This window comes from Colletotrichum scovillei (assembly GCF_011075155.1).
Source record: "Colletotrichum scovillei strain TJNH1 chromosome Unknown Contig00004, whole genome shotgun sequence".
Taxonomy (NCBI): Eukaryota; Fungi; Ascomycota; class Sordariomycetes; order Glomerellales; family Glomerellaceae; genus Colletotrichum; species Colletotrichum scovillei.
The window spans coordinates 1,608,849-1,633,810 of NW_023336262.1; the positions used below are offsets into that span (position 1 = coordinate 1,608,849).

A 24,962-nucleotide genomic window follows, 5' to 3' on the forward strand; every position below is an offset into this window, starting at 1 on the left:
AGATTCTTTTACGCATCTCGACTGGTGCCTGTCTCTCTGCTTTGCACCCAATTGCATCGCGTTTCCACGTGTGGGACGTCATAATACTCATTTCCTTCCAAAATTGAGGCGATTAGCCAAGCTTCATCCAGCTTTTTTCCTTCTCTTTATCCCATAGCTGCCGGTTGCGACAGCAGCAACATAGCCAAACCTCGTGGCTCAAGCAACAACACCCCCCAAGCTGAGTGCAGCGCGAAGCACCCTAACAACAGCAAGAAATAGAAGAGGGGCAACAAGAAGACGAAAAAGAAAAGAAGCACAAGCGGAAAACTCTTATCAACAAACGCGACCCCTCCAGCGAATGCGAAGGACAACCCTGACTTACACGTCCTCCCTCCACGAGCCGGTCACGTCGCAACAGTCATGGCTTTCAGCTTCGCGAACCAAGGAAATGCCACGGCCGGAGGAGGAGGAGGAGGACTGAATCAAGGCCCCGAGCTGGAGGTGATCCAGACCGAGGTGAGATCTGGTCACCGACACCGTCGATGCCGCTGTCTTTTGAAAGTTCGAGGCTCACCATGTAAATCTATTCAGGCGCTTGGTTTCAAGTCGATTGCAGGCGACGCGAAGCTCCGACTCACATCCGCCTGGTCCCCGCCGCCCGCCGATACCGCCTCGCTCATCAGCATCGCCTCCCGCCGAGGCCTCGTCGCCGCCGCCGGACCCGACGGTATCACCATCACCTCGACCGACTCCGTGCGCAAGGGCTTCGAGGGCGAAAAGGAAGGCGATTCCGATGTCCGCGCGTTCCAGCCGCAGGGCAAGCTGCCCATGCCTATGAGGGTGTCGCAGCTCGCCTTCAGCGCCGACGAGAACTACCTGATCCTCTCAGCCGAGAGCGGAGGCGGTCTCGCGGTATACGAAGTCGAAAGCCTGCTCCAGGGTGCCACGAAAGCTGCGTTCGAGCTTGCGACGAACGGCGAAACTTTGAGGGCGCTCTTCCCGAACCCCACGATCGAGAAGGCGGAACTGTGCGCCATTGTGACGAATAACGGCAACTTGCACATGGCGAACCTGAAGGAGAGGTCAGTCAGCAATGCTCTGAAAGCACAGGTTAGCTGCATAAGCTGGAGCACGAAAGGAAAGCAGCTGGTGGCGGGCTTGGCGGACGGAACCATTTTCCAAATGACCCCTGAGGGTGAGGCCAAGGGCGAGATCCCACGGCCACCAAACGTGTCGGCTGCTCACGGTAGGTTCTCGAGCTGGCGAAACGCGCAACTATGCTGAACTAATTGACTACAGTATCGTCTCTGACTTGGCTGGAAAATCACCTCTTCCTCGCCATCCACACATCAACTTCGGAGTCCCCGCCAAGTTCAGTATACCATCTCATTACAAGAAAGCTGCCATCAGATTTCACTTTCCAAAAGTTGAACGACCCTGTCGACCCGTTTGGCGCCGAAAAGCCGCCTCACCACTCAATATTGAGGCTCAAGGAATTCCCTCCTAACCTTTCAGATCTCCTCATCGTGGCATCAACCGTCTCCCCAGACATCGGCCTCCTCAGCAGGGCAAAGTCACCCCTGACATCTGATCATCCAGTCGACACTGCCGGCGTCTTTACCACAACAGAACTGGCCGATGACTCGAAACGTGCCTCTCTGCCCATGAATGACAGCTATGAGAACACCATCCCCATCGGTGTTGCCCTTGATCTCTCAGCCAAGGACAAGGTATACAAGCCATTGCCCGCCGATGAAGAGATTGAGGATTCTCCCGGCCCAGTGCCGGGTTTGTGGGTGCTGAACAATGAGGGTGTTCTCAGTTCATGGTGGATTATCTACGAGGACTCCATCAGGCAGGGCACGACATACCCTGGCATGGCCGCGCTTGATACTTCCGCGCCCCCTGCCGGCGCATCGAGCTCGACACCAGCAGCAGCACCGGCACCGGCCCCGGCTCCGAACACATCAGCATTTGGCGCTCCTTCGAGCACCCCAGCCTTCGGTTCATCATCTGCCTTGGGCTCAGGCCAAAAGGCCTCACCGTTTGGTTCCAGTGGATCCAAGATCCCTACATTTGGTGGCTCGTCAGCCCTAGGATCTAAGGCTTCACCATGGGGCGCTGCGACGACGTCTTCCGCCGCTCCCGCAGCCTCTGGTTCTACGTTTGGCAGCGGTAGCCCCTTTGGTGGCAGCTCAGCTACATCAGGCTCTCCTTTTGCTCAGGCCTCCGCAACAAAATCAGCGTTCGGCACTGGCGGCTCTTTCGGAAGCCCTTCCGCCACAACTCCAGCTACAAACAAATCAGCGTTTGGCAGTGGTAGTACCTTTGGTGCTCCTTCCGCTGCTTCATCGGATGCACCCAAGTCGACGTTTGGTAGCGGAAGCGCCTTCGGGACCCCCTCTGCTACGCCATTGGCTGCACCCAAGTCAGCGTTCGGCAGTGGCAGCGCCTTTGGGACACCAGCTGCTTCCTCATCAGGTCCGGCGTTTGGCCAGCCTTCATCAGTCGGTTTTGGTCAGTCGTCATCGCTTGGACAGAAGTCCTCTCCATGGGCGTCGGGCGGAGCGTCTGGTGCGAACACGTCTGCGTCACCGGCGTTCGGCCAGCCTAGTAGCTTCGGAACATCCGAGAATAAGAGTGTGTTTGGCGGTGGATCAGCAGCCAAACCTGCACCTGCGTCTGGGGGATTCTCTAGCTTTGCTAGCTCTGGTGGCTTTGGTTCCCTTGCGAATAAGGGCAACGAGGGTGGTAGTGTTTTCTCCAGCAAGCCTTCGTCAAGTCCATTCGGCTCTGGGGGTCAATTGGGCACGGCTTCTAAGGATACCGCGTTCCCTCCTCCGAGCTCGACTGGACCGGCGACTAGCAATCCCTTCAGCCAGCCTTTCAAGTTGGGAACCACCTTCGAGGCAGATCCCTCTGCCAAGGACGATGATGAGAAGCCTTCTACCCCTGGCGGATCCTCTCTGTTTGGCAGCAACTTCGGCTCTGCACTCGGAAGCGCCGTGACGAAGACTCCTCCTAAAGAGATGACCACAGAATCGAACGAAGAGACACCAAAGCCGAAATCGGTCTTCAGCCTTGGCCAATCCACAACGCCGAAAGAGACTCCAGCGCCTTCCAAATTTGGTTTCCCACCGACTTCAACATCAGCCCCCAAGAGCGGCTTGTTTGGATTCCCTTCTCAGCCAGCGACTGGAGGTTTATTTGGTTCTGCGAAGCCGGCAGAGAAGACACCAGAGGTCAAGACCGAGTCCAGCACTCCTCTTCCCCCTGATACGACAAGCAAAAACTCATATCCTCTTGGTGATTCCTCGTCTTCTTCGGGCACCGGAAATGTTCCTTCAGACGGTGGAAGTAAGGCTTCACCTCAAGTGGACAATGCGCCTCTGCCTCCCGATTTCCTTACTACGCCAAAGGCAACGTCAACGAAGGCAGCCAGCGCTGCTCCGCTACCGCCTGATTTCCTCAAGCCTTCAAAGCCACAGGGAAGCACTACTCCGGCCGACGAAGCTCCTCTCCCACCCGACTTCCTCACGCCCAAGCCTGGCAAGACCGCAGTGTCTGCCACGCCTTCGGCGGCGCTTCCTTTGCCAGCAGACGACCAGTCCTCGCCCGAGGAGCTTGAACGGCCGAAATCTACTGCACCTGCTGCGGCTCCGGACTTCCTCAAGATGCCCAAGCAATCTTTGTCGTCGGCAACGTGGTCGTCTACCCCTCAGAACACGACACCTGCAGTAGACGATGCTCCGTTGCCGCCAGACTTCCTCACTAAGCCCAAGGAGCCTGTCTTCCCCTCCATTCCGACTGTGCCTGATAGTGAGCATGACACCGATCTTGAGGATGAGGACGACGATGATGAGTCTGAGGGCAGCGGCGTCATTGTCTCCAAGGACCAAAGCCCATCCATGACGGCGATGACCCCTACGGCAGGCATGACCCCGCAAAGCTCTTTCGGTGGTGTTAGCAGCAGCACCTACTCCGTTCCACGGACGGAGGAAGAGAGACCGAGGGCATCGCTGTTTGGTGATCTGAGCCGCAATGCTCCCATGTTCCCCCGACCGTCCCAAACCAGCCCTCGCTCTCCCAGCCCAGTCCGTGGCGCTGTGCCAGGCCGCATCATGCGCCAGGAGTCTGCTCGTTCGGTTAGTGCCCCGGGTATGGCATCTCAGATCCTTGCAGCCCAGAAAAAGCAGCCTTCGCAGATGGGGTCATCCATTGTCGGGAACAAATCCAACGATGATCACTTCATTGCTCAGCAAAGACTTGCGCGCCAAAGGCGGCAGGCTGAGGAGACCAGGGCACTGGAGGACGAGGAGGATGATGAGATTCAGAAGATTCTTGCTTCCAAGATCGAACCCACACTAAAGCTGGATGACTTCATCGCTCACTCAAACGTTGTGCCGTCGGCTAAGGAGACCATCCCGGCCCAGGTGGAGGCAGTGTATCGCGACATCAACTCGATGATCGACACACTTGGTCTGAATGCTCGCTCTCTTGCTAGCTTTCTCATGGGGCACGACATCGGATTCAAGGCCGGAGGCCGACGCAAGCAAGACCTCGAGAACCCAGACAGCTGGGTTCTCTGCGAGATTGATGAGCTCGGAGAAGTCGTTGACAGATCCTTGGCTCAGGATCTCGAGGATGGTCGTGTTCACGACGTTGAAGAGAAGCTTGAGGCATGCAACGAGCTCGCCCGCGAAATGTCTCGCCTCCGATCAAAGCAAGATGATCTTAAGAAGATCATTATGGTGAAGACGGACCCCGACCAAGCCGACATCAGCCGCTCTCTGCCTCTGAGTACCGAGCAGGCAAGTCAGCAGAACGAGCTGCGTCGCGAATACACAAACTTCACCAAGCTTCTTGCCGAAGCCGAGGAGGCCTTGACGATCCTGAAGACCAGAATCGCCGCCGCGAACAGCGCATCTGGAAAGGGCAACTCCAACATGCCTACCGTCGAGGCCGTCATGCGGACCATTGGCAAGATGACCAGCATGGTGGAGAAGCGATCCGGCGACATCGACGTCCTCGAGAACCAGATGCGCAAGCTCCGCTTCTCGTCGGTCAACAGCCGCGAGGGCTCCCCGATGGTCACGCCCCAGAGAAACAGCCGATCCGTCCTCTTCTCGCCCGAGCGATCGGCCGTGATGGCGTCGCCCGGCACCCTGCGCAACTCGATGGTGTCCTCCGTGGCCTCGTACGGCGGCCGCGGCGGCACGGGCACGCCTCCGCGCAAGAAGCTGAGCGGGTTTAGCGGGGAGGAGAAGTCGGAGTTGATGGCGAAGCGGGCCAAGCGACAGGCTGTGCTGAACAAGCTCAAGGCTAATGTCGAGAGGGCGGGCGTGAGCGCGTGGGCGATGGAGGATATTGAATGATGGATTCTGTGGTAAGGGTGCTGAGGCTAGTGTGTCTTTGTTGGCCCCCATTCCACGGGTTTAGGAGTTTCGGAATGCAACACGGGGCATATGGAATAGTGCAGCGGAGATAGTGTATGGCATAATGTACAAAAATCAAACATTCATCCTCGAGTTCTTTTGAAGATTGTGAGTTGTTTTACTTCATCCTCTGGGGGTGGGGGGCATCACCCTTACATACAATACTCATTCGGTAATGCCATTCTCACCTTGGCCCGGTTATCTAAACGAGAAATATGACAAGACCTGCGTAGAACCCTTATGTTCTCTCTCGTCTTTCAAAGGTCAACTTTGAGTTCTCTTGGAAAGTCTCATATTTGTGAAGCCGTGTCGTACACAGCTAGGTACGGAGGATGTGTGGCAGCGCCAAGCCGCGTACACACATCTGTCGACACTTTTCATAACGTCTAGCTTCCGTGTCGTCATGAACTTACCGAGAGCCCTCTCTCTCTCGCTTTTTTCTCCTCATCAAAAATATGCATATTACGGCTGTACAGGTCACAAAGAGAAAGTCCCCTTTACGTTGAACCCCGGAAGAGGATGGGAGCAACGGACCGGGCGATGATGTGGATATCACGGATTTTCACTCCCTCGGCTAAGGAAAAACTGTTTGCGCTCATGCAACTCAGGACTGAATACTCAACAGTCGAGTCAAATGCGCTCATTTGTTTAATTGTGAGAATATCTCGCCGAGAATATCTCGCAATCCTGAATATGTCGGGGGGTTGCAAGTTAGACGGAGATCTTCAAAACGATCACCCCTCTCTGCCGGAGGCCCCATCTCGTGGTACCGAAGCGGTAAATCTGCCGAAGATGGACGGAAGATTTCCCGGCTGCGGGATATCGGGACGGGGTGGGAGCGGCCCCCATGGATCCGCTTCGTGTCAGTGAAAGGCCCTTGACGTCACTTCTTAAGAGTGTCCCTTGAGACCGTTGGGACAATAGGGTTGCTGGCGCAAGTGAGAATATCCTTGACACTTCCGTTGCAACGAGGTCTCTGCATAGTGAAGTTGACTGAGGAATAGACCTCCGTCTGGGAAGTAAGTCACATATGAACCATAACCTCTGGATGATTGACGGGATATCGAAGTCAGGGAACATGGCAATAGATTAGGGCAGGCTTTCTTTCCCCGGATTTCCACGAATCGCACAGTCCACATGATAGATAGAGCCAGATAGGCTAGGTATGTCGATACCATTCCATAGAGGTATTGGAAGCATGTCACCGATCCATGTGGCAATACATCCAATGCAGCACAAACGGGCAAAATGGGACTCGGAAAGCTTTGGAACTGCTTTCGCAGCAAGACATTTGGACTAGGACTGGGGACAAGCCGCGGGCAGCTTATGAAGAGGGAGCCGAATGGAAGTTGTGCAAAAACCATTGAATACCGTCGCTGAGCCATGTCTTTTGAAAACACCTGACATTAATGCCGCCCGATCTACCGTTCGTCGTTATCGCGTTTGTGTAGCCGGCCAGCAACATCAAGTTGTTGATTTTTTTTTCATTTCCCCGTCCTCGAGCCCCCGACAATAATGGCTACTCTTCGCGACCCGTACACAAACGTCTCTTCCATTCTTCTTGTCGAATCACGCAGAATCATATTCCCATGTCTCGATGAAAAAAATAGGGTGGGGGAGGGTTCTCGGCGGGTTGTGCGTTTCGCCCTTTATGCGTGGTTGTTTGACGAGTTTGATTTGATGCCTTTTTTTTAGCAAGCAAGGCACTGTGCTCTTGCCCTTGCCTGGACCGATGCAACCAATTCAGAATCCATCCTCAAATACCAACTCCGTCCGATGATGAGTCCGTTTTTTAAATCGACGAGGGGTAGAGCATCACGCGAACGGATGCGCCGAAAGAGCGGGTGGGGAGGGGGTTGGAGAACTTGGCGCGGACGACGCCAGAGTTGCCTATATCCTAGTATTAGCTGGGAGCTCGGTTTCGCGGGGGAAGTGTTCGATCGGAGGAGGCTGTATTTACCGTGAGGGCGGGTGACCTTGCCCCAGATGACGCGGATCTTGGAACCGCGGATCTCCTTCTGGGCCTTGTAGACGTAGGCGATCTTCTTGCCGAGGTAGAAGCTGCTCTCATATTAGCCACCGTTCGTGTCGGGCGTTGTGAGGGGGAAGGCGTGGAAAGGGTGACATACTTGGCGGCGTTGGTGTCGTCAACTCCCTCGATCTTGATCAGACTCGTCTTGGAGTGGGTGACGTGACGGCTACGCTGGTAGCTGAGGTGACGTCCCCTGAAATGCTTGTTAGTTTCGATTCTTTCGCTTTGAAGTACATTTCGTCGCGCAAAGTTCGGGTCGCTGAGGCATCGTTTGTCCAGGTGATGGGCGAAGTCGTATTGATCCACGAGTTGCGTCGTCGGTTCCGATGGGTAGAAAATCGATTGGGTATAACTTACTTGACGTATACTGCAGAGAATCATGTCAGTTCAAGTTCCATAATATGGAAACACCACAATGTGATATCTTCAGAGTGCGCGATGATTGACCCTATTCACAGGGTTCAAGGCAATGCGCGGCTCTGTTCGACAATGCAAACTTTTGCAGCAGGAGGATTGGACATCGAATTACTCACATCTGTGACCGGCTTCCGAAGGCATTTTGGCGGTGGTTAGTATGTCGACGCTCCAACCAAAGGGACTCGAGAAAGGAAGGCAGAGGATTGTCGATGGACTAATACTCCGGGCGCTCGTCGTGGGTTGGCGATTTCGGTATGTTCGCTACGGGGGCCGATAGCCAATTTCGAATTTCGTCGGCGCACAATTAGGGCTGCGGAGGCACGTGAGATGACTAAGGTGAGGTGCAGACTCCACCCCACTTCACTTCAATCCCTTTTTTAGATAAGATAAGGTGAGCCATCTATTGTGGCTTGAATCAACAGGTGAGGCGCAGTCAGCCTTCCATCCTTCCATCCTTCCATGTTCCGTCCGGGCGTTTCCAAATTTACCATTTCATGGATTTGTGTTTCTCGGCCAACTCGGTGTCAATCCCGCCCAGCTGCCGACCCGGGGACCCAGTCTGGCCTGGACGCGTCTTTGCCGCTATTCAGCCCACACCGACTTCCCTCGCACCTTCATTCGCCCGAAGCCTTGCAGCCGCGGCGGATAAGACTTTGTAGTTGCGGGAGAAAATCCGTCAATGACAAATGCAATGATGCACCGCAACGTCCATTTATGTGTGAGCCTCACCGGAGCTCCTCAGCCCAGCACTGGTTACATCCCGCAGGCAGCTGCCGGGAGGAGTTGCTAAGGTGAAGGTTGGTCGTAACTGATGGCCTATACCAACTTTCAACTTTCGATAGAGAATGGCAAACTCGGAAACAGATGTGCGGCTCGACCGGAGTTCCAGAATATTTCAGGCCATCCGTTGGAGCTTGGACGGCCGAAACCGCGGAGTTGTGAGACAGTTGCAGGGCGGCCTTTCCTAGCAGTCCGACGTCCCAAGTATAAACCACCACCCAGGTCCCAAAATCTCGCGGGATTTCCTGAACTGGATCGGCGTCTCTTTGGTATAAACAAGAAGAAGAGGAAGGGGGGAAAGGGGAGAGACAAAGTCTGATGGTCATGCGGGAAATGTCTCAAACATCTTCCACTATTGAAGCGTCAACCAGACCACGGATAATCCCACGCAACCTACCAGGAACTTCGGACCTTTGGAATTAGAACCGACGAAGACCGAACCGTGGGGGCCCAACCCAAGAGCGACTCCGGAGATGCTTCCAAATGTCCTGGCGGCGGCCGTGGTAATAAATGTCCGGCACAGGTTGAGCCGCCAGCTTCAACGATTGGAACGCCTCAAAGGGTGGGCTTGCGGCAATTTCTGGCCGCCAAACTCTGCCGATTGCCCAGCAGGTCTGTAGTAGAGCTTCATGCCACAGTTGCATTGGCCGGACCGGCAGCGGGATGGAGTTATGGCAGCTGGCATGGAGCCTTCTTGGAAGACCCCGCGGTGACAACATCGGAGCGATGGGAAGGGCTGGGAAGGGGGAGAGAAGGGAAGAGAAGGAAATGCACCACAGGCATATCCGCCTGCCCTGCAGCAGCGACAGATATGACTCTCCAATGCAACTGGGCCCGACACGGCGACGATACAGGCCAGAGTGTGACAGGTCTGTCGTTACCTGACGGAGCACCGTTTCACACAGGCTAGTGACCCACGCTTTCCACAGCTTTCCTGAATTCCGCCCTCGCTTCTCAGCTACCCAGACCGATCTCATAAGCAGCAAAGTCCGATCGGGAGCCTCGGCGGTGTCCGGCGTTTGGAAGAGAGGGACTGGGAGTACCGCCGCATCAGCTGGGGCCGGAGATGGAGCCAAAGCCAAGATCCAAATGTTCAACCATCAATGCTGGGCAGTTCTGCTGATGTTGGACCCTTTCTGAGGGCCCTGGTTATCTGAGGTCATATGTGTGGATGCCATGTTGACATGGTGACTGAGTTGGGTTGGTTTATTGCACGTACACCAGCATCGAATCCCGCACGTCTGCGCGGTGCATTGAAGTAAAGTGTGCCGTGGTGGGCTAGAGTTGCAGCGGCAGGGCTCTGAATCTTTTTTTAATGTTTTCCCATTTTCCTCTGATGTTTTGTGTTTCTGGAGCTCCGGTGCGCTCTGACAGGCGTTGGTCCAACATTTCTGCTGCAGCTTGCATACGGAGGCACCTTAGCTCCTCTTCAGTCGAGGTACCCGATCTGCTCGAGAATGTTTTTTATTTCTTTTCTTCGGGCAGGGGTCTGGCATGTACTGTACCTGCTGCTGTTCTCACTCGCCCCTGGGCCCTGGGTCTTTAGGATTCAGAGAATGGTGTCCCGAACCGGCGGAATAGAAAAGCGACGCTTGCATTGATGTTGCACGATGAATGCTCTACAGAACCTATGTAACCAAGACAGGGCAGTCGCTGACTCTGAAATTCAGATGCGGCAGAGAGACAGACACTCGCCAGTCCACTTACAAGTTAGTGGGAGGGATTGGCTTTGTGCTGGGAACCCAATTGCCCACCGTCTAGTCTTTGATGCCGTCAGCGCGCCGGACCAAACCAAGGTGGCATGGGCGTGAATGACTCTGTGCACACTGGAGCTATGCCAGGAAGCTATGACTAGGTATTCGTACATACCGCAAGGTTGAGCCGAGTCGAGTCGAGGGATCTACGGATGCTTGGGATGGTCGCTACTCAGTCACCACTCGTCAGTGATCAGTGCTGATGGGCCGGGGAGCTTAAGACCGATAAATACGTATGAATCTCCGGGAGCGCTCAACATTTTGTCGACAAGACCGAGAAGGTGCCCCTCCTTTCTTCCCCTCCATTGACATCAACCCTGTTCAAGTCCCGCGCCCAAAGTCGGCGAGGAGCAGACAGAAATCCCGGTGACATTGAACGAGGGGGGCCGGAGGAGCCCTTGCCTCTCGCAAAAAAGCACCGAAAACCTGTAGAATAATCCACGAGAGCCCGCTCGCTCACTAATCCTCGCTCTCCGTCTCCGTGCGCTCTCAGCTTCTTGCTGTGTCTCTCTCTGTCTCTCTCTCTCCACACAGCTTGTTCCTCCGTCCAAGTCCAAGTCCACGTCCTTAGCCGTCCGGCGAGAGCGGGCGGGCGCTTTTCAGGCTTGGGCTGTCTAAAATCACAAAGACAACCTGTGCCAACCTCTGTCTCACCCGTGTGCTTCCATTGTGTAGGTATCTATTGGCCTACCTTACCGTGTAGCTACCACTCAGTAATGCCGCCGAAATCGACTTGATCTATTAATTATCCACTTGCCCATCGAGGGAAGCCTACCCACCTACACCAGAGTGATTCGCTCTCAAGCGCAAAAGGGCGAGCCGCGGTGCGGTTGCGGGACTCGACAACTTCAACAAGTATCCAAGTACAGTACATGGCACGCTAAGGCGGCACCAAGAGGTGGGCTGCAACTGTGAGTAAGCTCCCCCTGGCTCCCGTACTGCTTTGACAAACCCCGTCGGGATGCACTAAACGCGGTATGTTGACCTGATCTCAGGCTAAGTATCTTTTTGGCTTTTTGCCGTCTTGTCTGGCCCGGTCTTTGTACGGTACTCGCTCCCCTGAGACTCTAGAATCCCCCCCAAAGGCCCCCTCTTTTTCCTCCAGCGCCTTCGCGCCGCACCACGCTGCCATGCCCTGCCTGGCGTACCACCACTGTACGGATACCGCGTAGGTACCCATACCTTATCCCAATTCACCCCATCCACACATGCGTCGGGTCCGTTCTGTCGTACCCATTCACCCCTCTACACCCCTACCTCAGAGGTGAGGTACATCTGTGCTTCGTCATTACTAAATACCCCAATCCATCCGTCCCGGATCCCGCCCAGCATCTCTTTCCAAAACCTTCCCAGCTCGCTCTTCTGCCCTTCTGCTTGCTAACTTTGGTTTCCTGCTGTAGAGGCTTTTCTTTCCCCCTTCTTCTCTACATCTCTCATCCAAAGAAATATTCATAGTCGAGCCAGCTTCATCACCGACATCACACACACCATGGCCGATCACACCTCCGCCGCAGCGTATGTCACCCCGCCTTCCTACCCCACCAACGTTCCCTTCCGCTGTGCTTTGCGATTCCGGAGGTTCACTCCCCATCGCCGTCCGACCTGAAATCCGGCAATTTGTGTCGTGCTAGAATGGCAATGGCCTCGTTCTGGTTTTTCGGTGTGCGAGTTTAGCTGACAATGGCGCTATTTACACAGTTCTATGGAGCTCAAGGAGAACACCGTCATCGTTGTTCTCGGCGCTTCCGGAGATTTGGCAAAGAAGAAGACTGTACGCGAATGAGAGCCTCTCCATGGCCGGAAAATCTGCTGACATCTCTATAGTACCCTGCTCTGTTCGGTCTGGTACGAACTTCTCGACCGCATTGATATGCCTCTCCCACGGATGTGGCGAGCTAACCCGGCGCAAATAGTACCGAAACCAGTTCCTCCCCAAGGACATCAAGATTGTCGGATATGCGCGGACAAAGATGGACCACGATGACTACATCCGCCGCATCAGATCCTACATGAAGACACCCACAAAGGAGATCGAGCAGCAGCTCGACGACTTCTGTAACCTCTGCACCTACGTCTCTGGCCAGTACGACAAGGACGAGTCATTCCAGAACCTGACCCGGCACCTCGAGGAGCTCGAGCAGGGCAAGCCTGAGACCCACCGTCTCTTCTACATGGCACTTCCCCCCAGTGTCTTCACCATTGTCTCCCAGCATCTCAAGAGATGCTGCTACCCCACCAAGGGAATTGCGCGCGTTGTCGTACGTGCCGCCCATGTTGAATATTGGCCCGTTGCTTGTGGAGATGCTGACATGATGACGTCTGCAGATTGAGAAGCCCTTTGGTAAGGATCTTGCCAGCTCCCGGGAGCTTCAAAAGTCCCTCGAGCCCGACTGGAAGGAGGATGAGCTCTACCGCATTGACCACTACCTCGGCAAGGAGATGGTCAAGAACATCCTCATCCTTCGCTTTGGTAACTCCTTCTTCGGCTCCACCTGGAACAGGCAGAACATCGACAACGTCCAGATTACCTTCAAGGAGCCTTTTGGTACCGAAGGCCGTGGCGGTTACTTTGACGAGTTCGGTATCATTCGCGATGTTCAGCAGAACCACTTGCTTCAGGTCCTCACCCTGCTCGCCATGGAGCGCCCCATTTCCTTCGCCTCGGAGGACATTCGTGACGAGAAGGTGCGCGTTCTCCGCGCCATGCCCGCCATCGAGCCCAAGAACGTTATCATCGGACAATACGGCAAGTCATTGGACGGCAGCAAGCCATCGTACAAGGAAGACGATACTGTCCCCAAGGACTCGAGGTGTCCCACTTTCTGCGCCCTTGTCGCATACATCAAGAACGAGCGCTGGGATGGCGTTCCTTTCATCATGAAGGCCGGCAAGGCCCTCAACGAGCAAAAGACTGAGATCCGTATTCAGTTCAAGGACGTTACCTCGGGTATCTTTAAGGACATTCCCCGCAACGAGCTTGTCATGCGCATTCAGCCCAACGAGAGTGTCTACGTCAAGATGAACTCCAAGCTGCCCGGTCTCAGCATGCAGACTGTCGTCACCGAACTTGACTTGACCTACCGCCGCCGCTTCTCTGACCTCAAGATCCCAGAGGCTTACGAGTCATTGATTCTGGACTGCCTGAAGGGCGACCACTCCAACTTCGTCCGTGACGACGAGCTGGACGCCAGCTGGAGAATCTTCACCCCTCTGCTGCACTACCTGGACGACAACAAGGAGATTATCCCCATGGAATACCCCTATGGTAAGTCTCCAAATTGTGTACGTTCTGTAGCCATTTCTAACCATTTCCTAGGATCTCGTGGCCCCGCCGTCCTCGACGACTTCACCTCCTCCTATGGCTACAAGTTCAGTGATGCGGCTGGATACCAGTGGCCTACTACCTCTGCTCAGGCTGCCCCGAACAAGTTGTGAGTAAAACTAAGTGCGCGCCTTAGCGTAGCTATCATACATAGAAGAATTGATTCTAAAGGATGTCTACGAGCAGTTGAGCAAACCCCTCCACCCCCATTACACCAACTACAAAAAACCACACTTTCGACCAATGCACCCGCGATATCCCACTGCGCCGCCTATGGCATTCGCAACGTATCATAACCATCGAAGGGAGGGCATAGATTTCAAATGAAGACGACATAAACAAGGGAAGCCAGGAGGAAAGCCCACGGGTGAACACTGGTAGGACGATGGACATTTCTTCGCTTTGCTTGGCGGTTCAGAGAGGATAGAAAATCAATGAGATTCACGTTTCTAATGATCAAAACTGTTCGTTCCTTACACTTCTATGATTGACGAACTCTCTTTCCAAGAACGGTTCGTATCCGAAAGGTATACCAAGACACGACTGTCCTCGGCAGAGCCGGGGTGACGAGGGTACTCACTTAGTAAGGTACATAGAGCAACGAGTCAGTCACTGTCGAAAGCGTAGGTATTCATAGGAACGTCATTGTGGGAAATCTTGAACACATGCAATCAGGTTTTCATGCAACGAGCCAGTCCAGAATGCAGCTTACAGCAATGTTCGATCTCTAGGCTTGTAACTCAAGAAAATTACACGGATTTGTACCTGAAAGGTGCAAAGTGACAATCGTGAATTTACAGCTGGAAACGATATATGAAGGGTACATGCTAGGATTAAGTGACTAGCTAGGTGAGGTACCGAAGTATTTCGAGGAGCTCCTACCTCGAACAAAGGTACGGTAGTTGATAAGATAAGGTTAATCTGCTAAATACGGTTAAGCTGGTTTGCGGCTTGGAGTTGCACGGTGGACCCCATGGCTGTCCCATTGGCGGAGATCACATGACACCCCGACCCGGATGAACAGCAGGGACAGTCGACTGCTGGCGCCTGCCCGTAGGCGTGGCTGTCCGAGAAAAATGCTGAAGGCTCGGGTTGCACCGTGACCGATCTAGTTCCCGCCCTGCCTGTATGCCTGGCTGCACGCTCTCACCATCGCATCACCACTTGCCCAATTACCTACCAGTCAACAAACCGAACATTCTTGCGCGCCCCGACTTCACGACCCTTCGGAGACTCCGCATGCACTGAATACCTCGACTTGCGAATTACTCTCCACGGAATCAACGATACAATTCCGACAACGATCCCGCGTCCTCCCCCCCCATCGACGATCGACGCTAGGTCGATTCCTCCGATTGACCACGACCTCATCGCGTTTCAACGATACCACACTTGCGCCTGTTAACTACGAAACCTCGGCGACTGAACTTCTCCTACGTGTATCGCGTCCCTCTTTGAAACTTCGGTTTCTTAGTTGATGCGATTGCGCTGTCCTGCTGGCTTGCGCATCCGGCGCCGATGACTGAATCCCGTCTGACAGCCACCTCGGACCGGGACCAGCATTTCATTATCCTCCCTTGCTCATCTGGCACGGCTTCACTCAGCATCAGTATTCCATAATCTATCGACCAGGAAAAGATCAAGTTCATATTTTGGGGGGCCGGTCGTGACGCAGGCAACGAGGCAGGAAGGGCCCTCCCCCGATGCCTGGAATCGTCAACATGGAGAATGGGGGTTTGAACGGCACACATCCGAACCATGACAGAAACCTAAAGGTCAACGGCGCCAATGGTGGAACAATGGAAGGACAGCCGAATAAGGGCAAGGCTCCCGCCGACACCCCTGGGGCCGGTAACATGGCGAATGGCCTCTCCGGCGGAAACGCTCAAAACGACTCCCAAGGAAAGCAACAATCGCAGATGTCGACCGGGCTGACATTACAGCAAAAACCGAGGATGAACGACCTACCCGAGGAGATTGTGCACATCACCCAGGGGTACATTCCCCTATCGACGATTGTCGCCCGACTGGCGCAACACACCCACGAAGAGCTACAGAAGACCGTCGTCGAAATGGGTTCCATTAAATGGGCACCTCCTGCAGTGAACGGAAATACACCCCATGGCAGCGATGCACCTGACGATATGTCAGAAGGAAACAAGAGAAAGAAGATGCTCATGATCAAGTTTGCACAAGACGCACATTCCAAATGGGTCAAGGCCCTCGTCATTACGGACTGGAGCAAGAATGCGGAGGCTGTCAGCAAGCTTATCGACATCAAGGCACACATTGACTCGAAACGTATGCTATATGACTACTCCCAGGACTTGCTGATTGACCTGAAGCGTTCGCTGGACAACGCCCGACTTCCCAACCCTGACTTGAAGACGGCTCTGCAAGTCCTAACGACTGGTGAAGCATCATGGATTCCAGAGGTAGGTTATCCGGATCTTGATGAGGCGGAGATGGGAACTAATCTGTCGTAGCCTGGATATATACCACCACCGCCATTGACAGCAGAAGAACAACTGAAATGGATCGATGATCTTAACACGATGCTCTCTCTTCGCCTGAATCTGGAAGACTACGACAAAATACCACATCAGTTCAAGAATTACAGTATTCAGTCTGGTAGAGTCACTTTCGTAGTGAAGGGCGAGTTTGAAGTGGATTTGACAATCGCCGATGAGGACTTTACCCAACAATTCTGGTTCATTGACTTCCGATTCGCCTTTTCGCCATCATCAAGCAAGCTCTCTGACGCACTGGTGTCGTTCCTCGAAGCACACGTTAACGAAATTCTCGGAAAGGAAGGTCTCGAAGGATGCTACCGATTCCTGCACGAGTTTGTGCTCACGCACAAGATCAGCGAGCTCAGGAGACAGGCCATCGAGCTGAGTCGAAGCACATGGACTGGCACGTTGATGGTGGAACCTCTCAACAGAGCCTTAGCCCTACAATACTGGACCACTCGATACGGAGCCAACGGACCAAAGAGCTGGGTCATGATTGCAGTGAACAGTGCCAAGAAGACGAACGGGCAGACTGATTCGAAGCACTCCAGTCGATTAGTTGCACGCTGGTATCGGGACAACAAGGAAGTCAAGGATGTGTTCCTGCCATTTGATGTGGACAACTTGTGTGCCGAAGACCTGCTCAAGACAGCAGTGGCCAGACACGTTGAGCACATTCTGTCATCCATCCACACCAAGCTTCTATCATATCCTCGGTTCGTCAACAGGGAGTCCTCGATGACTTTGACAGTCTCTCAAACGGAGCCGATGGAATCATCCTTGAGCATGCAACTGGGCCCTCGGGATAACGTTACACTCCTTATACAACCCATCACTGGATTCGCCGCGATCAAGCCTCACGCGAAATATACACTACAAGGAGAAACCCGCCTCAACTACGGCGGCAAGGACCCCGCAGAGGACGGAGTTACCTGCCTCGAGAACATCAGATGGGGCTACTTCATTGAAGAGTGCAGCCGCAGAGGACGAAGTGTGGGCTGGAAGACTTGCAAGAGTCCTCTTGGTGGCGAAGACATCAAGCAAATCATTCGGACTCGGGAGGCATTCCAGACTATTTTCATGCAGCGCCAGAGCCTAGATCAAAACTGGTTCGTTATGGTGTCCTTGAGCCTGAGTGGCGACGAATGGTGGCTGCTTGATATGTAAGTTTACACTCCTGAGAGGCACTGGATCAGCGATACTAACGATGATAGTGACCGCAACACGCCAACACGTCCACTCAAGTTCCACACCAAACTACAACTCACTCGAGGGCAACCAGATCTGGATGATGCCTTCTGGTCTCACCTGACACTCTTTGTGACTGGCATCGTTCAACAGGCTACTGACTTGGAGCACTTGCATAAGGGCAAGATCCAATACTTGATGAAGGAGTCTACTAATTACGCACTACCACAACAAGTACGGCTCCCGTCTCTGGTCATCAAGCTGTCCCAGATCTTGGGGTCATCAGAATCAGGCGCACAGGATGGCCCCAAAGATACCTCGAGGCAATTGGGCAAACAGGACTCATCTTGGGCGCAGGATCAGGTCGAAGTGAAGTTCAAGGGACTTCAAACTCGGCCTACAGCCGCCCAGGGCCAAGATGGCAATGCTCCCTCGGCTGTGGAGGTGCTTGAAAACGCTGAGCTCAACACCATTGTTGACGCCATTGTCCGGGTCAAAGACAAGACTAAATTTGCACTGCTCAAGGGCCGTATCGACCGCAACGTCTCCTTCAGTCCCAAGAAGGGCGAATTCATATTCCGCATACGCTACTTGGTTGGGCAACCTATTCTAGAGACTTTGACAACCCATGTCAAGTCTATTGATCGCCTTGTAGGCTTCCTCGAGGCCATGAGCAAAGCAAGGGGTTCTGTTAAGTGCGAAAGAGTCAGCCTTCAGCAGGTCGTCTTCACGTACAGCGATATCACAATGCCAGGCGAGAGCGACCAGACTCAGAAGCCAAAACGCTGGAGGGTATCCCTCGACTTGGCCAAGAGTCAGATTAGAATGTCCCTGGAGAAGGGGAACCCGCACGCGAGAGTTCTTGACCTACTCACGACGTTGGTGAATACCCAGGATGGACTTAGAGTCTTAATCTTTTATATGCCGGTACTCCTCCCAGTTCTGAGAACCCTCGAGAGCATCGAATCGAAATGGGAACCCCTCGAAACAACCAACCAAGGTCGCGTCGAGATCTTCACCAGGTCCATCGACTGGATCGCTCTTCGTTATACCCTGCCTAGTCCGACAGGCGAGCCTCGGGTTTTGGTACTTGAGATACGAAGCAGGATGCGGCGCAACGAGATGTGGTGGAATTTCACTCGTGCAACACAGGGCGTGGTGGCCCCTGACGAGGAGTTCAACAAGCTCCTGAAGGGAGTCTGGGAATCTCACGGCAATGGCTGGAGGGGTCTTAGGACGAGCGCAGCCTCGCGGCCTGGCCCAAGTACCATGGAGTTGCTTACGAAGCTCGACGACCTGGTGCGAGCATACGCCGTGACTGGTGACGTTAGTAGCGCACCATCAACCGAGGGCCAACCGACACAAACCAATCAAACGACTTCAACCAATCAGTCTTTTGGAACGCAGCCAACAGGCGTGAGCCAAGGGAGCAGTAGGAACGGTGGAGGAAGTAAACAAGCGCCCTTGGTCCTCGATTGAGTGCCTGCCGGCGAGAGACACGGAATGAAATGTAGGGAGGGAAGAGGGCATTGGCGTAGCCACGATGGGCAGAGAGACTGCCCAACAGCATTGCATAGACCTTGGCCCAGAAGAGGCGTGGTTTGGATGCGACGGTGTATTTGTTTTCTTCTTCGATTCTTCGATTCATCATTAGTATTTAGTGACGACGTGATACCAACGGGACGGGGTATACGATACTTGGAAGCCAAGGCAGTTGTGAAGCACGCGCGCATGGGAGCGGTGCCTGTAAAAGAAAGCCCGGGCCGGTTTGGCCAAGGGACCGGTAGATGGTTCCCCCCCAAAAGATACCTCGAAAATATTAAAGTGAATGGCGCCTACCTTGTAGTCTGTGCCATGATTTTTGTGTTAATTTGAAACCTATTTGGAGAGTCAATGCTAACTTTTTGGTGTTGTGATAACATGTAATACCAGTCAACACAAAAGGAAACCCCTTTTCCTGTCAGTATTACGTTGAATGCATCGATAATTCGCCCTTTCTATCACTGCCATCCCCTTTCTCGTTGCTGTGTTCATACGCTTCTTGAAGAATATTACTAAGAGCGAAACCCCGAGAGTGTAAAAGTTTGAGAAACAGACTAATTTCGACCGTGACAATGACAAATAATGATGTCGAACAAGAACTCAAGACAGGGGAGGTAGCAGGTTCTTATGTCACACACTTCCTCTGGCTATCTTGGAGAAACTCGTAAAATAGCAAAGTCGATGATGCTTTTTAGTCTACATCTATGATAACATCTCAAATCTTAGATAGTACAAGAACCCAGACTCATGATACAGTAGATAGACATCCCTTCAACACATGGGCAAACTCCTCCAGCCCACGTCTTCTTCTCTTCTCCTTTTTAGCGGATGTAATTCCTCCACCCAATCTTCTCGTCGATATCACGCCCGAGGCTACGTAGGCCCCACCGAGGCGACGAAAATATTTCAGTGTTGCTCTCGAACTGCCCGAGACCCGTGTCGCCGACGTGCTCCTGCGCAGACTGGGCAATGTGCACCGCGACGTCGTAGCCCGCGCGCAGGGCGCCCATGACGCCGATGCCCGTGTACGAGCCGCCCGCGACGGTGAGCTGGCCCTTGAAGGCGTCGCGCAGCTCGTAGCTCGCGTGCGCCATGCGCTTGTAGTGGCCGACGTGGTGCTGCGGGATGCAGTCTTTCGCGAGGTTCGCCATTGCGAATGCGGGCGTGGACTGGGGGATGCCGAGGTGGCGCTCGACGACGGCTTTGGCCATTTCGATGCCTTCGGCCTCGGTGGGGAGGGCGTCGTCGGGGAGGCCGTCAAAGTAGTGGCCGCCCATGAGGACGAAGAACTTGGTGCCTTCGGGCTCGTCGGGGGCGCGGGGCACGACGTCCGAGTCGAAGAAGACGCCGAGGAGGCCTTCGAGGTTGGAGTCCGTTGCGCGGGGGACGAGGTAGCCGACGCCTGGGTGGGCGGCGTTGAGGTTCGGCTGCGGGTACCAGAGGTTCACGGCCATGATGGAGACGTTGGGGGAGTTTGCGAGGGAGGGGAGGGCGTCTCCCGTCGCGGCGTGGAGGGCTTTGCTGGTGGTGGTGGAGATGACCTTGTCATATGGTGTTGGGGACGTCGAGTTTGGTGATGAGAGCTAAAGGGGGTGGGTAGCATGTTAGTTTGTAGTGTCGATTCAGAAGGAGGGGGTTTCAAGAAGACGAAGAGATGTTTAGCTCACCATGACCTTCTTGCCCTTGTTATCGTACTCCAGGCTGGTGACGGGTTCGCCCATCTTGAACGTAACATTCTTCCTCCTCCTCAGGTGTTCCGCAATGGTATTCGGTAGACTGCTCATGCCCTTCTCGAAGAAGACGAGCTGGTCCTTTTGCGCCGATGTCAGGTACTGCCGGAGCTCCTGATCTTGGCCCAACGTAGCCATTATACCAACCTCGCTCCGCGGGTACGATACAAAGTCGTCCTCGTGGTACGGTTTGTCGAAGAAGCGGTGCCAAGGCCCGGGCATGAAGCTGCGCATGCTCAGCTTGTCGGCGTTGCCGCCCCAGATGCCGTGGATCATGGCCGACGCCAGGTTGTTCGTCAGCTCGGGGCGTCCCGTGTAGGTGGCGATGAAGTCGGCGACGGACATGTCGGCCGGCTTGACCTCCCCGCGGGCCTTTTGGCGGCGCCACATGAGGTTCAGGAAGCCCGGGATGATGCCCTTGAAGGCGGCTTCGCGGAAGACGTTGCGCGGGTGCATCTCGACGAGGTGGTCCGGGTAGTAGATGTAGCGGGGTGGGGACTTGATGCCTAGGTAGTCGCCTTGCATTTTGAGGTCTCTGATCTGTATGTTGAAAAAAGGGGAGCTTCTGTTAGCAAAGAAAGGGTGTAATAGGTCTTCGCGACGAGAGACTACGAACCATGTCGAAGAGCACGAGGTCGTCAAACTTCCATGTATCCTTGCCCATACCGCGCAGCGTCCTCGGCCCGCGCTCGAAGCGCACATTACTCTTCTTGCCATTGACCTCGACCTCGAGCTCCTGTGTGTTGATCCAACCGCCCACCCGGTCCCCTGCCTCGTATATGGTGATGTTGGACGTCTCGGGGAGTAGCTTTGCCAGGTAGTGCGCGGTCGTGAGACCCGCAATGCCGCTACCGACGACGGCGATGTCAGTCGGGACCTGGATGTTCTTTGTAAATATTGGTTCTGCCTCTTTCTGGCTTCGTCGCCGTTCTTGTCTCGCGACCACGGTGGTTGTCGAGAACGGTCGTCGCGCCGGCACGACGGCGGCGGCGGCGGCGGCGGCGGCGCTTCTGCCGTAGCCGCCGAGGGCTGCACTGCAGAAGCGCTGGGAGTGGTAGGACCTCAGTAGAGCCATGAATGCATCGTCAGCTCTTCTAAGTACCATTTGGTAAGGTCCAATGATCCGAAAATAGAGGTAAAACGGAGAGAAAAGTAGAAAGAGAGTGGTAATCCGAAGTTGACCGTTGGTAGAGATGTTGGTGCTGCAAAGTGGCGTCACGACATGGACTGGGGTCTTGCAGCAAACAATTCCGTACCTGGAGCTAGGGGTCCTTGGAGCTTCCGGCCCCACCACCTCGAACCAACATCAATTGCCAACATGGGCAGCTTTTACGTCTTGAAGGCCAACCACTTTGCCAGGATAGTCAAATTCAATATTGATGCAGACTAGATGCTATTTGAAAATGGGAACCTTTGGATGTTGTGGCTACAGACTATTAGCCTAAACATTTGTAGTTTAGATAGTTGGCTTTCGGACAGTCAGACAATGATTGACACACAAGATATCGAGGAACAAAGACCAGAGAACGTAGAGTGTGGCTACTAAAGAGGACAGCATGTTCTGCCTCTAACACTATCAGGGACCACAATTGATGAGGCCCTCTGATTCGCTTTATTTCAGCTCGCCCAAAGCCCAGTCTATACTTGAATAAGGGAATAATTGCACCCGCAAAACGCCCAAAGTGCCATGTCGCTTTCGGCATACATCATCGTCCAATTATCATACAAGAAGTCGCCGCTCCCATTCTACCATCGAGGACTCTTCTTGGAAGCCTCCTAATGATCCCAAATCTGAACTAGTTCACAGTGATCCTCCTAAGGGTATACCATGTCTGATGCGAGACGCCAATCCGAGCCAACTGCTCTCCTCCCATCCACCGCCCGCCGTCCAGTCAGCCTCATTGCTAGAGACAACGCTTCTTGCATGGCGTAAACTCTCTGCTGAGAGTTCGCATTCCTGAGGGTTTTCGTTCTCGTATGAGCGCCTAGCTGATCACCTCCTGCGCATTGCTCTGCTCTTGGTTCACAGCGTTCTCTGAATCGGGAAGAATCACTTCTGCTTGTGCGTTTGTGTCGACAAACTGACGTTCGCTTACGTGGTCGTCAACGCCCTCGGCGGTCCACACCTTGTCCTTGAAGACGCCCTGCTGGCCTTCCTCGTGGGTGTACATGCAGTGAGGGTTTTTGCAAGGGTTGAATCTACACTTGACCTTAACATGTGTAAACTTGCAACCCGTAGTCGTACACCCGGCACCGTTGCGGCACAGCGGCATCTCGGGATGCTTGAAGGGGCATCGCGGATTCGTGCAGTTGGGGAAGAATTTGCAGTCTTGCTCGCTCTGATGCGCCAGTCTGGCTGCTGGAGATGGGTGCCGTCCGACACACTTGCGGTTCTTGCATGCCGCACCGAAAGTGCATACATCGTTAATGTCAACTGTGGTGCCTGGAGGTGCTGCGGGTGACTGATGCGCAAACTTGCACTCGCCGTTGGTGCAACGGAGGTTGTACTTGCAGACAGTCTCGTCGGGGTTGGGCGGTTCGCGCTTCGATTGTGACATGTCGACATCGTCTCCTTCTCCGCCTTCCGTCATTGCTGAATCTTGCTTGTCTCTGGACTGATGTTGTCGGAAACCGCCGCGAGAATTTTGAGTGCGATCGAACAAAGACTTGCCGCCGCGGCGTCCACCTCGCCCACCACTTTGGTTCATAAGCTGTTGCTGGAGTTGTGACATCATCTGCGCCTGTTGCTCCATCATTGCCATGAGGTCCATTTGTGACGGCTGTCCTTGTGGCGGGGGCATGCCCCAACCTTGGGCCATGGGGTTCACTCCTGGGGGACCGCCGTGTTGACCGTTCATTCCTGCCATCGCGTTGAGACCAGCTTGGATGTTCACTCCGCGGTTGTTCATGGGTCGTCCGCCGCGTCCCATTCCGCCTCTGGGGCCTGTGGGTGGGCCTCGGGCGTGGGAGTTGATTCTGTCGTTTCCGCGAACGCGGTGAAGAACCGAATCGCCAGACCGGTCCATAGCCTTGGTCATGTGGCCCAACATTCGCTTATCGCGACCACCTCGGGGGTTGGGACCGTTTCGCATGGATCGCGGGCCAGTCGGGCTACAGCGGGTTAGTAGGGTACGGGCTGCTGGGGGTAAGTTGGGGAGACAAACGCGTTCAATTCATTGCCATCACCTGCACCCATGTCGGTGTCAAAGTCTCCATTTCCTTGAGACATGCCAGTCATAGCATCGGTACCGGAAGGTTGAGTGCCGTTAAGTTGTGCGTCGGTCTGCTCAACCTGTTGAAAGAGCCATGCGGCGAATTGCTGGGCGCCCGCATCTTCGGGACCCAGACCAAGGAGATCAGCCGAGAGTTCGGTGGCGATTTGCTCCTGCGTGCGGCCGTTGACGAGCATGAGAATGATGTATTCGACGAGCGCGGCATCATCATCGGAGCCTGATGCCCAGCCGGCCTCGATCAATTTGGGCTGAATGGCGGCGCTCAAAGCATCCGCCAGCGGGGTATTGAGGACGACCTGGACCGTCATATTGATTGGCGCCGATATGGCGAATATCGCGTGAAGCTTCGAGTGCAAATGCGACGAGTCGTGGTACGTTCAGTTTTTTTGGAGTTGAGCTGCAGGACCAGACGCGTTGGTGTCGGGAAAGAAAAGTCGGCGTCGAATACGGCACCGGAGACTTTGGTTGACGTGTTAAGAATGCGCGCGGTAGTGGAAATCGCTTGCGCCGGGGTATATGGGGAGCAGGCGATGGTACCGGTAGAGGGAAGTTGGTGATGCACAAGAGAGCAACAAAAGAATGTTGTGTATGGTGGAGGAAGTGAATCGAGGTAAGGTAGGTGAGGCAAGAGAGCCAAAGAACGTTCCTGAGATGACGGAGAATTCAGAGCTGGGCCCACAACAAAGCCTTTGATTGGAGGAGCAGGTATGTAGTCACGTGACAGTCTGCGCAAAGAAAGGTGGTGCAAAGCCAACGTCCGGAGGTTCTTCACTGCAGAAGGAGAAGGTTCAGGCGAATTCCAAGTGTGGCTTGCCCTGACTAATTCAGGCACGCGATGCTGATTATTCAGCGCAACGGCTACACAGCCACCGGCTCTCCAGCCTCATTTCCCCAGGAACCACGCGACCTGTGTGGTTCCACTCCTTCCAGGCAGGTTGAATATACACCATGATGTGCTTTTCATCTCTGGGTTATTCCAGCTTCGCCCGCCCGTGATACCTCTGTACTGAACAAAAAGGCTTCATTCTGTCACC

General features: G+C 54.3%; 6 protein-coding genes across 6 annotated transcripts; 3 read left to right on the forward strand and 3 right to left on the reverse strand.

Moving 5' to 3' along the window:
- Positions 1 to 402: 402 nt before the first annotated feature.
- Positions 403 to 5,357, forward strand: HER10_EVM0006149 (uncharacterized protein; the record flags this gene model as incomplete). The annotated part of the gene is made up of 6 exons (XM_035475742.1): positions 403 to 498; positions 574 to 1,228; positions 1,282 to 1,810; positions 1,904 to 2,313; positions 2,464 to 3,719; positions 3,759 to 5,357. 6 exons carry the CDS (start codon positions 403 to 405, stop codon positions 5,355 to 5,357), a joined length of 4,545 nt encoding a protein of 1,514 aa, XP_035335000.1.
- A 1,250-nt stretch (positions 5,358 to 6,607) lies between these two features.
- On the reverse strand, positions 6,608 to 8,131 carry HER10_EVM0002511 (60S ribosomal protein L33-A). Its single transcript, XM_035472218.1, has 5 exons — positions 7,983 to 8,131; positions 7,807 to 7,816; positions 7,547 to 7,642; positions 7,378 to 7,478; positions 6,608 to 7,307 (listed from the first exon to the last, which is right to left on the reverse strand). The coding sequence occupies exons 1-5, from the start codon at positions 8,005 to 8,007 to the stop codon at positions 7,210 to 7,212; spliced, it is 330 nt and encodes a 109-aa protein (XP_035334725.1). The 5' UTR covers positions 8,008 to 8,131; the 3' UTR covers positions 6,608 to 7,209.
- A 3,447-nt stretch (positions 8,132 to 11,578) lies between these two features.
- Positions 11,579 to 14,198, forward strand: HER10_EVM0011996 (glucose-6-phosphate dehydrogenase). The gene is made up of 7 exons (XM_035481401.1): positions 11,579 to 11,915; positions 12,099 to 12,171; positions 12,225 to 12,245; positions 12,314 to 12,658; positions 12,726 to 13,665; positions 13,717 to 13,831; positions 13,909 to 14,198. The coding sequence occupies exons 1-7, from the start codon at positions 11,890 to 11,892 to the stop codon at positions 13,910 to 13,912; spliced, it is 1,524 nt and encodes a 507-aa protein (XP_035335416.1). The 5' UTR covers positions 11,579 to 11,889; the 3' UTR covers positions 13,913 to 14,198.
- Positions 14,199 to 14,854: 656 nt separating this feature from the next.
- HER10_EVM0002409 (mediator complex subunit MED14) lies at positions 14,855 to 19,153 on the forward strand. The gene is made up of 3 exons (XM_035472122.1): positions 14,855 to 16,157; positions 16,209 to 17,398; positions 17,450 to 19,153. Exons 1-3 carry the CDS (start codon positions 15,426 to 15,428, stop codon positions 18,900 to 18,902), a joined length of 3,375 nt encoding a protein of 1,124 aa, XP_035334717.1. The 5' UTR covers positions 14,855 to 15,425; the 3' UTR covers positions 18,903 to 19,153.
- Positions 19,154 to 19,731: 578 nt separating this feature from the next.
- Positions 19,732 to 21,951, reverse strand: HER10_EVM0003927 (protoporphyrinogen oxidase). Its single transcript, XM_035473588.1, has 3 exons — positions 21,312 to 21,951; positions 20,633 to 21,235; positions 19,732 to 20,548 (listed from the first exon to the last, which is right to left on the reverse strand). The coding sequence occupies exons 1-3, from the start codon at positions 21,798 to 21,800 to the stop codon at positions 19,787 to 19,789; spliced, it is 1,854 nt and encodes a 617-aa protein (XP_035334841.1). The 5' UTR covers positions 21,801 to 21,951; the 3' UTR covers positions 19,732 to 19,786.
- A 278-nt stretch (positions 21,952 to 22,229) lies between these two features.
- Positions 22,230 to 24,648, reverse strand: HER10_EVM0005568 (uncharacterized protein). Its single transcript, XM_035475178.1, has 2 exons — positions 23,860 to 24,648; positions 22,230 to 23,806 (listed from the first exon to the last, which is right to left on the reverse strand). Exons 1-2 carry the CDS (start codon positions 24,234 to 24,236, stop codon positions 22,681 to 22,683), a joined length of 1,503 nt encoding a protein of 500 aa, XP_035334953.1. The 5' UTR covers positions 24,237 to 24,648; the 3' UTR covers positions 22,230 to 22,680.
- Positions 24,649 to 24,962: the final 314 nt, after the last annotated feature.

Coding starts and splice junctions, on each gene's coding strand:
- HER10_EVM0002511 (XM_035472218.1), bottom strand. CDS start 8,007: ATGCCTTCGGAAGCCGGTCACAGAT. Junction 7,479..7,546: donor GACGACACCAACGCCGCCAA/GTATGTCACCCT, acceptor ATATGAGAGCAG/CTTCTACCTCGGCAAGAAGA. Junction 7,308..7,377: donor CAAGGTCACCCGCCCTCACG/GTAAATACAGCC, acceptor ACTAGGATATAG/GCAACTCTGGCGTCGTCCGC.
- HER10_EVM0011996 (XM_035481401.1), top strand. CDS start 11,890: ATGGCCGATCACACCTCCGCCGCAGC. Junction 11,916..12,098: donor GATCACACCTCCGCCGCAGC/GTATGTCACCCC, acceptor CTATTTACACAG/TTCTATGGAGCTCAAGGAGA. Junction 12,659..12,725: donor AGGGAATTGCGCGCGTTGTC/GTACGTGCCGCC, acceptor TGACGTCTGCAG/ATTGAGAAGCCCTTTGGTAA.
- HER10_EVM0002409 (XM_035472122.1), top strand. CDS start 15,426: ATGCCTGGAATCGTCAACATGGAGAATGGGGGTTTGAACGGCACACAT. Junction 16,158..16,208: donor AAGCATCATGGATTCCAGAG/GTAGGTTATCCG, acceptor AATCTGTCGTAG/CCTGGATATATACCACCACC. Junction 17,399..17,449: donor GAATGGTGGCTGCTTGATAT/GTAAGTTTACAC, acceptor TAACGATGATAG/TGACCGCAACACGCCAACAC.
- HER10_EVM0003927 (XM_035473588.1), bottom strand. CDS start 21,800: ATGGTACTTAGAAGAGCTGACGATGCATTCATGGCTCTACTGAGGTCC. Junction 21,236..21,311: donor ACCTCGTGCTCTTCGACATG/GTTCGTAGTCTC, acceptor TTCAACATACAG/ATCAGAGACCTCAAAATGCA. Junction 20,549..20,632: donor ACAAGGGCAAGAAGGTCATG/GTGAGCTAAACA, acceptor CACCCCCTTTAG/CTCTCATCACCAAACTCGAC.
- HER10_EVM0005568 (XM_035475178.1), bottom strand. CDS start 24,236: ATGACGGTCCAGGTCGTCCTCAATACCCCGCTGGCGGATGCTTTGAGC. Junction 23,807..23,859: donor GATGGCAATGAATTGAACGC/GTTTGTCTCCCC, acceptor AACCCGCTGTAG/CCCGACTGGCCCGCGATCCA.